At 36.4% G+C, this 12,147-nt stretch overlaps 1 protein-coding gene across 11 annotated transcripts in view; it reads right to left on the bottom strand.

Annotated features, from left to right (window-relative positions):
* PPP1R9A (protein phosphatase 1 regulatory subunit 9A) overlaps positions 1 to 12,147 on the bottom strand; it is a 304,701-nt gene that overhangs the window by 132,796 nt on the left and 159,758 nt on the right. For all 11 annotated transcript variants that reach the window (XM_059171151.1, XM_059171154.1, XM_059171155.1 and 8 more), the window contains exons 3-4: positions 12,008 to 12,140; positions 4,464 to 4,584 (exon numbers count right to left, since the gene is read on the bottom strand). In XM_059171151.1, coding sequence (XP_059027134.1) covers positions 4,464 to 4,584; positions 12,008 to 12,140 — 254 coding nt within the window. The remainder of the gene's footprint in view (positions 1 to 4,463; positions 4,585 to 12,007; positions 12,141 to 12,147) is intronic.

Below are 12,147 nucleotides of genomic sequence, written 5' to 3'. Positions count from 1 at the left end.
TGAAGTTTTAAACGTATATTAAAATATGTCCATATCAAAGCAGTAATATCCCAACTCTCTAAGGGGTGAACAAGCAAAATATTTGATGAGGAGAGTGACACGAGGTGTGTGCACTGAGAGGAAACCCTCGACTACGGGATTACGACAGATGGACACAATTAAAACAGCAGTTTCCATTCAGGTTGTCCCGGGCCTGAGGGGCACCCCGGGGACACAGATGGGTCCTGCCCCAGGGGGCATCTGCTGCAAGGGAAGTTAAGAGTAAAACTCTTCATCTTTTTACGTGTTGTTGCTACCCAAAGCTTGTCAAGAACAATTAAAATCCTCTGAAAACCCTGAGAGGCTGGAATGAAGGTAAAACTACATAACACCCTCCTTTCACATTTGATAACTTTTTCAAAAACTACTGACCAGGACAGTGTTCTCAAATGATGACATGCAAATGCCTGAGAAACAAACCTAGGAGCCAGAAACAAAGCAGATCCCAAATGCATTTTTAATTTGCCTCTTTAGCACAGTGTCATTCCCATTGTTTGTCAGGACTTACTCCATCCACTACCAGCATTTTCAGTTGTGGTATCTTCAAGTTGATTTTGCTTTACAGATTCATGAAAGAGAACTGGAGAAATAATTCATGTCCTGTATACCAATCGTAAAATGGATGGCAGCAAAGCTAATGGTTTTATCATTAACATTATTTTTACTAAATATTAATTTTAACATAATAAAAGATTTATTATTTAATAATAAATAAAATGTACTTATTAAGATTAATATTTATTTTACTAAAATTAATCTTATTTAATGACCCTTGTACTTATTCTTTTACTAAAAATGTAAAACTAAAACAGATGGTGGAAATGGCTACCGACTCGTGTCACTTGGCTAAATTGCAAGTTACTCTGTAAGAGGCAGGGTAGCACAAAAAGGAGAAAGAGGGAGAGAAAAGAAAAAGAAGAGAGGGAGAGCGGCGTTGGGCAGGAAAATGTTAGGCCTAAGTAAACATTCTGAAAGTGGTTAACGCGCAAGTATTCAGATTCACTCATCAACAAGTACTTACTGAGCACCCCTATGCTTCAGGCATCATATGACAAGGTACAGACAGATAGGAAAAGCTTGACCAAAGAAAATTTCGAATGCAGAACACACTATCAAAAGGTAAGGAAGATTCAAAACTTTTTAACCACACCCTGGATGCACTAGAGACAAACACGGCAAATTTTCAAAAGTGCTCAAAATATGGTGAGTTTATAAGATGCTTAGAAGGGGTTAAAGCAATCAAAAAAGGTTTCTTGTGCGGGGGCAGTGAATGGGGAGAAGGGAGGAAAGAATGCTCTGGGTTAGTCTGTAAGTTTGTTTATTTAACATATCTTGAAGGTAACGTGACTGAATAGGAGATTAAATTGAAATGATTTTCTTAAATAGAACTAAGAAACTAAAGCAAAGAGCGCCTTGGTGGCTCTTCCAGTTAAGGACAGACTCTTGATTTCAGCTCATGTCATGACCTCGGGATCACGGGAGGGAGCCCACTGTCAGGCCGTCCACGTCCAGCTCCACCAGCCTCCCAGAGTCTGCTTATTTCTCTCTCCCTTGGCCCCTCCCCTACTTGTGCACACACACTCTCTCTGTCTCTAAAAAAAAAAAAAAGAAAGAAAGAAAAGAAAAAGAATCTAAAGTAAGCGAGAAGGGTTCAAAAAAAAAAAAAAACTTTAATCCTTTTAAATTATAAAGAACACCTAATCCAGAACTTTCATTTTGTCCATAACTGAGGTCTGAAGAGTAACTTTCCTGAGGGCACATGATAACTTTATTATTTTTAGTTGTAGTTTAATATATATACATATGTCTTATAAATTCTCTGTAGGAAAATGAAATATTCCATATTAGCTGAAATTAAAAAAAAAAAAAAAAAAGCCCACACTGACTAGAGCCATTCAATATTTTGGTATATATTAATTCTACATTTTTTGAGAGAAAGAGAAAGAGAAGTTGGGGGAGGGATGAAAAATAGAAAACATATCCACAGAAGAATGGTCTCACACTGATCAAAGTGCTTCGCAAATCCTTAAAGGATATTTTTCTATATCCATCAAGTAGACATAGCTTTCAAAAAAAATTAACTTGAGGAAGCATCAACTGTTCGTTTTGTAATTATTTTACACTGATAAATTTTAAACAACAAGCATTTAAATATTGTGCAAATGAGCACAACAGTAATGCTGGAAATAATAATATAATTTTAAAGATGTGAACACTTCCACAGGTCTAATAATAAGACTATATATACACATATATATCCTTAATTTGTAAACACATATAAAACAAAAAGTATGAATTTAAAGATCTCTAAAGTTCCTCTGTACTTTTAAAATTTTATGATTCTATACATATTTTATATATCTTTCTATAGTTTTTCATAACATTTCTCATAATAACTATTTTTAAATAAATTTCAAGCTTATTCCTACTTCATTCAAGAACAGTTTCATACACAGACAGCACTGTGGAAGGTTTTAATTTACATAGGCATACTGAATGCTTACAGCAACCCTGCAATATAGATAACGTGAAAATTAAGCTGATTTGTTCAATATCCTATATCTGGTAAAGTAGAGGGAACAGAATGAGACTCCTGGTCACATGTTCCCAAAGATTCTGCTCATTTCACCAAATTGCCTTCCTTAGTATATTCACTGAGGCATTTATTAAGCATCTATTGTAACAACAGCAGGATTACTATCATCCTAGGTAAACATCCATTTCAAAGGTCTGAGGAAATGCACACTGGGACTGACAGAGCCAAGTTCTCCTGCTGGTGGAAATACTGAACCTATGTAGGACGACAAGTAAAAAAATAGGTTAACGAAAAACAAACTTAATTTTAAAAGTGAGTGGTGGGAAAACAAAACGGTCTGAGTTTAGAATAATGGGAACTGGCTAAGTGCTGAATGCTAAAATTTCTACCTTTTCATTTTTTAATTAATTTCTATTTTGGTTTGGTTTTGTGGCCCATGTGACTTAAGAGAGATGGTTCATAATAATTTCATATTATTTGAATACTAACAACAAGAAGTATTTCCTATCATTGTGGAATAGTTTTTAATTTTTTTGTGAAACTTAAAGAGAAATGACACAGATTTTACAAATAAATTTTAGCTCACTTGGAAGAAAGTTTCTACATCAATAATGGGAAATTTATGCTACTACCATTGTATAATTCATTGAAAGGGTAAAGAGGTTATTTCGTTAACCATCTGAAAAATGGGGGAAGACTGTTAACAAATTATTTTGTAACACAAATATTAATATCCTACTTTGTTTTAAGTGTGATACACATTCACTCAACTGAGCATTCACTCAAAAGATTCATGTCAGACCTTCTCTATTCAAGTGAAGGCTATACAAATAAGGCTACTGACAGATGTGGTCCCAAACCTCATGGAACGAGACGATACTGGCGGGGCTTTCCTTTTAAATAAATCAATTTAATTCCCCTTAGACAGTATCTGTGTATATCAATATGTACACTTAGGATTATGAAAGAAATAATGCTACTATATGTCCCACAGGAGATTTACAAATGATTTTCAACATACTTGATCATTCCTTGATAATATGGTTAAGTGAGATACACTTAAAACTTGAAAAAAAAAAAAATCAAAGCCAGTTACTCTGTGCTCTTAAAAAAAATAAGATGACCTTCCTTTGAATTTGGCCCTCATCATGCTGGACCTACTTTTAGTTCTACTGCCAACCCCTGCTTCAGCCCCAACCTGATGCAGCAGAAATGTTGAGTGGGGACTCATCAGAATCTTTAAAGATACTTGCAGGCTGAGATGACGAAAGCTAAGACTTAAAATATCAATCAGTCAACGTGCTGGTGTCCACCCAGATTACCCAAGGTGGACACTTAAGTAAAGACTGTTGGAGTCCTCTCCAGAACATTTAATTCCACAGGTTTAGTTAGCACTCAAGAACTTGTGTTTTCAGACAGAATACATTTTGAAAAATGTGATTTCCAGAATTATCATCATTGCAGGGTTAAGGTTCCTATTATCCCTTCTACCTCTGTCATTCTCAAAAGTGCCAGAAATATTATCACTTGTCTCAATACTTCTGAAGTGAAAACTATATGCTGATCTCCACAGGACATATTCCCAAACAATATACACCCACGTTTCTGCCCATTTCTCACTAGACAGAGGGATGACAGGATAGGATAGGTACCAAAGCGAGACAGACGGAGACAGAAGACCCAACCACCCATTTACCTAACATACATTAAAGAAAGCAGGCATTCTACTGGCAAATCATAAAGTAATTCAAGTGTTTTAACCTTCTCCATTTCTGAGACACACTCTATAATTGTCCTAAAAAAATCAAAAGAAGAAAGCTACCACTGACAGAAATTTCCAGTAAAGTTCCTAGAAGATTTTAGTTATTAACACCCATAGTTAGCTTACCTGCCATCCCTCTGAGCAGCACCACCTTCTGTTACTGTCTTGACAAATATTCCCAGCTTTTCAAGTCCAGCATCTGCTCCAACACCCATTCCAATAATGCTTATACCAAGTCCATCCTCATCTATGAAAAAGGGAAAAACAATGCAACAACCTAAGTTTTACACTAGCCCACAATTAGGTGGTGAGACCTGGGTTTTTTTTGCTTTTAGTTTTGTTCTTCATGGACTATATGACACATTCATGACACACTTGTCTTGGCAGAATATTTTTTTCTATGCTGCTGGGGAGCAAAGATGTTAAACAGGAGACCCCCAAAAGGCTTGTGAGTTTAATCTCATTTTATTACTGCAGTTGGCTATTCATTTGCGATCCCAAGAAAAAGCAGTAATTTGATCATGGAGTAATCAATCTGCCTTAAAACACACCCTCTCTAAATAATACATTTCAAACATAAAGGCATACATACCAAAACACATATATATTATTTTAAATGAATGTGATCATAATATATCTAAAATTTCCCCTTCATTTACATGGTCTTTGGTTTTTTGGTTCATGTCCCCATTCATGTTTAATAAGGTAGCATGTGTCTTTCAGTACTTTCCTACTATCCAAGCATTTAAAGTATCAACAGCTACAATATATATGTATATATGCATATATATAAATGTATATACATATATGTATATGTATGTATAAACAATGGCTCATTTTTCCTTCCTATTTGCTTTATACAAATAAGATCGTATTAAAGCTAGTTCTCTCTGCAGCTAATTCAATGATACTTCATGGATATCAACTTACATAGCCTTAAATCACTTCTAATGATTGTATAATATTTCATGTTGAGATGGTATCATAACTTATACAACCACTTCTCTACTGACAGGCATTCATTTTAGTTTCCATGTCCCTCTTCTGGTGAACAAAACTGACAAAAACGTTTTTAAATTCCTTTACAATAATGTGTTTATCCATATTTCCATGAACATATGTATCTTAACATCAAGGAAATAAAAGATAAAAGATAATAATAAAAGATTTCACATTCCACATTTTTTGGTCAACACTGAAAGTTATTGGTTGATAGCGTCAAAGTCTTTGGAACCATACTGTATGGGCTACATAAAAAAGCAGACACTCTCTAATCAACAGCAAAGGGTTGTCAAAGGAAAACTGGCTCATCCAGTCAGCAGAATGCTTGAAGCTTTTAAGACTTCTTAGCAATAACATTTAATACACTAAGCATTCTTAATCAGTAATCTCTTGAACTGGGCTGATCTCATTGATCATTACTACTTGTCATCAACTTCTGCTTTAAGTATTTCTAAGTCCAATTTATAATCCTACATCTGTATTCTACATATCGTTTGGGAAAAGTGTGATTTGTTTACTCAGTTGTGTGCTAAAGAGAGCTCCGTAGGGTGTTCTCCCTGGAGGACCTGATCAATGTGATCCCCAGATGAACGTACTTCTGCGTTGACTTTAGGCAGGGGTGCCCCTCCAGCATGAGAAGTTTAATGGTGACTACTGTACAAGTCATCACCGGAGAAGTTCTTTCATTCCTTGTATTTAAAATGTCTGCACACATGTGATTTCCCACATTCGTTTCATTCTCATTGTTTCTCTGGTATCGATACTCAAGTTCATCCAGAGGCTTTCTCTGGTTAAAAATTTTCAAAACATTTAGGATTTCTCTCCAGTAAGAGTTTTCTGGGGAAAAGAAAAATTAGATCTGTGCTAACGGCTCTTCCTCACTGGTCCCATGTGTAAGTTTCCTCACACGCACAGGAACCGTCCTATTTGTATGGTCAGCTATACAGCTGAACTCTAGCCCACATTCATCATATTCCTAGAGTCTCCTGGTGTGGAAATCTACTCGTGTTGGTGAAAGGATGAATGATGACCCAAAGCCTTCCCACTGTTTACATACATGTAAGTGTTTCTCCCAGAGTGTTTGCTCTTGGTCGTTTAAGGGATGATCACTGCAGACTCGTCCACACTAAATAATGCCATGAGGCTTCTCTCCCATATGAAATCTGGTATATATTAAGCATTTAGCTGAATTCTTGTTCACATTCATTGTATTTACAGGAGCTTCTCTTCATTATGAATTACCCCGTGTCAAGCCAATGTTGGGCTATAAGTGAAACTTTCTCACATGCAGTACATTCAAAGAACTCCTTTCAAATGTGGATTCTCTGTACTATCATGTCATTAAAAGGTTCCTTCCTGTAAATAGCCTGCATGAAAATTATGTCTTCATTTTTAAGTGCATTTCCCTGCCTGAACTCAGGCTTTAGTAAAATTATCTTTCTTCCTGCCTTAGCAACTCTGTTGCTCTCACTGGAAAATTACTCAGATTTGCAGAGCTGAAAACCCAATTGTTGGAAAAGTGATAGTAGCTTGAGCCATCCTCAATTCCAGGGCTGACTGCCTGAAAGATAAGATGTATAACGGAGAGACAAAGGAAGAACACAATCAACACTGAGACCAGATGCCTCATTTCATCTCTGCACAGCTTTCTGTGAGATGTGTCAGGCATGGGTGAAGTCCAGAGCCCTATCCTGGAAGGCCACGGATTCTTGTGCCTGCCAGGAACCCAGGAGCCACCTGGTCTTCCTCTGTCTATCTCCTCCTAGGGAGAGGCCAAGCACTAAGTAGGCACAGCAGCCAGGAAACGGCAGAAAAGACTGTGAGGCTGAGTTACTAGGAAAGATGCTGTCACCACACAATGAGCTCAGAGCTTATTTTTTTCTCTTAGGAAAGAAGCTCATGTTGGCTTAGCATTCCCCCTTATTGCTCGTGAGATCTGAGACTGTACTCATAGGAGCATGGACCATTAGATGTCCTCTTCAGTAAACTGCCATGTTTTTCTAATGAGTTTTCCCTGTCTTTTTTTTTCTTTTTGAAGGTTCTTAGCATATTATACATATTAACTCCATGTCATTTATGCCAGAACAGTTTGTAAAGCACCCTATTGCTCCTAAATTAGAATACCATACATGTCATGTAGTAAATTCTCATGCATACTAACATCTTTCTCTTGATTTTTTACCTTGTTCCACTGATCACTTGCTCTGTGAATACGATTTGTTCTGACTATAGAGGCTTTACATTATATTCAGATATTTAAGAAATTAAGACTTTTCACATTCTTTTTCAGACTTCTCTGAGGTCTTTATTTTTCCATATATAATTTAGTATTACAGTATGCAATCCGCTCTCCCAATCAACACTGATGGCAGTTCTATTCAAACTGCATTAAATTTATGTATTAATTTATAGGTATCACAGAGGAAGAATAGGAGGAACTTTTCCATACTGAGTCTGTTCATCCAAGAATATGATACATCCTTCTATTTGTTTACATCTTCTATGAGTCAAAAAGATGGATTTTCAACAGATAAATATTGTTTATTTTCATGATTAATAAGCATTTTGTTCTTTTTGTGCTACTGTAAATGAAACATTTCCATTTTCATATTTATGTGCTTGAGTAAATATAGAGAAAAAATGATAAATTTTCTTATATGTATGTGGCACCTAACCTCCTCTTACATATAATCTTATCAATTCTAATATTTTAAAATAAGAGTTAGTTCAGCTTCTCATTACAGTTTTCATATATGTAATTATTATACATATTATATAATAAAAATCAGCAAAAGGTTACTTTTCATCTTTTGTCTTCTACCATTTATACTATTTCATTTAAAGAGCATTTCACATCAGACTCCTGGTTTTAACTAAAATACTTTATTTACTTTTTAAAATGCTTCCTTAATTTAAAAGTAATTAATTTATTAACTACTTCATTAATTTATTTACTTTTTAAAATGCTTCCTTAATTTAAAAGTAAAATTTTCTGTTCGGTATTATAATATATAGTTTGTATCATATTTAGATCTTCACACACTGACAAACTATCAGAAAGAGCAATTAAGAAAATAATTCCTGGGGCACCTGGGTGGCTCAGCTGGTTCAGCATCCAACTCTTGATTTTAGTTCAGGTCATAATCTCAGGGTCCAAAGACTGAGCCCTGAATTAGGCACCATGCTGGGTGTGAAGCCTGTTTAAGATTCTCTCTCCTCCTTTCCCTCTGCCCCTCCCCCCACCAAGTGTGCTCCCTCTTTCTCTCTAAAAATAAATAAATAAATCTTTTAAAAAAGAGGAGAAAAGAATTCCATTCACAATTGCATCAACAAGAATAAATTACCTAGGAATTAACTTAACCAGGAGGTGAAAGATCAGAAATTCTTAAAGCTGTAAGACACTGATAACTGAAGACACAAATAAGTGGAAAGACTGTCCATACTCAAGGATTCAAAGAATTAATATTAACAAAATAGCCATACTACCCAAAGAAACCTACAAATTCAATTCAATCTCTATCAAAATTTCAATGACTTTTTTCACAGAAATAGAATAAACAATTCTAAAATTATGGCACTACAAAAAAAATTCTAAACGGCTAAAGCAAACTTAATAAATAACAAAGCTAGAAGCATACCACTTCCTGGTTTTAGACCGTGTCACAAAGCAACAGCAATCAAAACAGTACAGTACTGCCATAAAAACAGACACAAAGATCAGTGGAACACAAAAGAGAGCTCTAAAATAAACCTATACATATTGGGTCAATTAATTTATGACAAAGAAGCCAAGAATATACCACAGGGAAAGGATGGCCACTTCAAATAAATGGTGCTGGGAAAAATGGACACATATAAAATAATGAAACTGGACCCCTATCTTATACCATAAATAAAAATCAACTCAAAAGGATTCAAAGCTGACATTCTTCCTAGAAGAAAATAGCAGGTAAGTCCCTTGACATCAGTCTTGGCAAAGACTTTTTGGATTTGACACCAAAAGCAAAAATAAACAAGTGGGACTACATCAAACTAAAAAAACTTCCACACAGCGAAGGAAACCATTAACAGAATGAAAAGACAGCGTCCAGAATGAGAGAAAATACTTGGTAAGGGGTTAATATCCAAAATATATAAAGAACTCATGCAACCCAATAGCAAAAACCAAACACCTATTAAAAATAGGCGGAGGAAGCGAACAGACATTTTTCCATAGAAGACATACAATGCCACCAGTTACATGAAAAGGTTTTCAACATCACTAATGATCGGTGAAATGCAAATCACAACTACAGTGAAAAATCACCTTTTTAGAGTTAGACTGTTAGAATGGCTATCATCCAAAAAATGAGAGGTAACAAGTGTTGGCAAGGATACAGAGTAAGGGGAACCCTTGTGCACTGTTGCTGGGAACACAAACTGGTGCAGCCATTTTGGGGAAACAGGATGGAGTCTTCTCAAAAGACTGAAAATAATTTAGTTCTTTTCTAGCTTAATTTTCCTAGCTTCAACTTTGATTTTGTGAAAAACACAAAAGAGTCTATGAAAACATTTACTTACAAAACATTGTGTTTAAAGAAGAAAAATAAAACTGACCAAGTTACAGAATACTACCAACACCTGAAAAGCCCATTCTGTACCCCTCCCTGGTATCATATCTCTTCCCTTGGTAACCACTGTCCTAAATATTGTATCAATCATTCCCACCATTTTTAAAACCACTTATTAAAACCATTTATTTGTGTATCTCTAAACGTTACACCATTTAATTTTCACTGGCTCTGAAATTTAAATAAATGGAATTATACTGAATGGCTTCTTCTGTGATTTGCTTTTAATCTACCCCCCATCAATTTCATGTTTGTAAGAATCATACACACTACTGCATGGAATTGAGCCTCCTTCATTTTACCCTTTTCTGTCATTAATGAATATTTGGATTATGCTCATTTTTGCTATTATAAGTAATACAATGGCCCACAGCCAAATCCCACAGCTGTTTTAGTATGGACCATAAGCTAGGACTGGTTTTCACATTTTAAATGAATGAAAAAAGTATCATTCTTACATCTTTTTAACCTCAAATGAAAAGTGTCTCTTAATGGGAACAATTAACCAGTCATGTCTGGTGTAACGACCGGTATTCTCTACATTTTTGTGACCTAAGTAATTTTATACCCAATAATTTGTTTTCAACTCTTTTCCCCTCACCTTTGCTGTTTAGCACAAGTTGTTTCTTTTCCTCCTTGCTAATCGGGAAGTAGGCAGGTGATGTGTCCTTTAGATCCTTAGATACAGCAACTTTCCTTCTTTCACCAGGAGAAGAGCTTTCTGGGACAGATACGGGATTCTTTGATGCGTGAAACTGTATGTCTGCCTCCCACGTCCAATGTTACAAGTGAGAAATCTGATGCTAGTCTAATAATGTGGCTTTGGCAAGTACCTTTGCTTCTTTGTTTGCGCTGATTTGAGCACAGTATTTTGTAAAATTCCTACTTTATATGTTGATGATGAGGACTTCTCCCAGGCTATGCCTAAGTACAGGTGTTTTTCAAGTCCTCTCTCAATCAGTTGGCTAACCCCTTCCAAATAGGAGACTCCAGTCTTTTCTGAGCTCAGGAAAAATTCTTCCGTGCTTTGTCTAATATGTCTCTCATCCTCTGTTGTCTTTTCCCCTTCTGGCACCTATAGTTTATATGTTGGGTCTCTGTCATGACTTTTCATGAATGTTTGCTCTGTTGTTTAAAAGAATTAGTTTGGCTCATTTCTTAGGCCTGACCTTCAAGGTCACCAGTTTGAATCTCAACAAAACCATCTTTTCCTCTTCAATTCCTCTCTACTGAAATTTTACATTTTAAAATCAGTGTTTTTGTTGTTTGTTGACTGGCTTAAGAATGTCCTTCTAAAGCCATACTTGATATCCTCACTTGGTTTTTCATTTGCTTCTTTTTGTCATTCAAGTTTTTATGTTTGTTCTGCTTTTTTGTAAGCTCTCTGAGATGTGATTATCTCCCTGCTCACTGAGTCCCAGTCCATTCCCTGGTGCCCATCTTACAGGACGATAAACACAGCAATCTCTGGGCCCCTGGGTCCTCACTTCCCACTACAAGCAGGTTAAGATTCCCAGAGCAGAAATAAAAAGGCAGCCCCTCTGCTCCCATTCTCCCTGCTCTCTTAGCCCTCTCCCCTCACAGAGGATTCTCCATTCCAAAACCCAAAATCAAAAGTCCTGCACTCCCCCACCTACTACATTCAGAGTGACCACTCCCTCTCTACCAAGAATGAAAAAAAACAAACACAAACACAACCACCTGCCCGCCTCCCTTCCACCTGCTCCTTCTTAGCTCTCACCAGCCTTGGCTCTTTGCAGAGATACCATCCAAACATCAGGCCTCACCCATAACTCCCTACTCCCAGCACCATCCCAGCCAACTAAAGCTGATGGCTTTCCATTGGAAGCAGAAGGGAAGAGTCTTCGAGTCTACCATCTATGCAGAGGTCATATCAACTACTTTTGAAATTTAATAAACAAATTAAATCCTCCGTGAGAATTAACACTTTATCCAACCCTTTGGTGGGAAAAAGGCTACATGTGAAAAAAAATAAAGTCATTTCTGTGTTGCTAAAATAGCCATAGTGAGATTACAAATGTTGTGGAGCTCACATACCTTTCTCTAGTTCCACTGGGAAAAGTTCCAGCTTTTCTACACGTTTTTCAAGCTCATACTCAGCAGAAGCAGCCACAGGGTCCACTTCATCGTTCCTCCTGTCATAGTCTTCATTGGAGTATGTGCTGAAAACCTGTAGG

The sequence above is a fragment of the Mustela lutreola genome, chromosome 4 (genome assembly GCF_030435805.1).
Source record: "Mustela lutreola isolate mMusLut2 chromosome 4, mMusLut2.pri, whole genome shotgun sequence".
Lineage (NCBI taxonomy): Eukaryota > Metazoa > Chordata > Mammalia > Carnivora > Mustelidae > Mustela > Mustela lutreola.
This window is presented reverse-complemented; position numbering and strand designations above follow the sequence as displayed.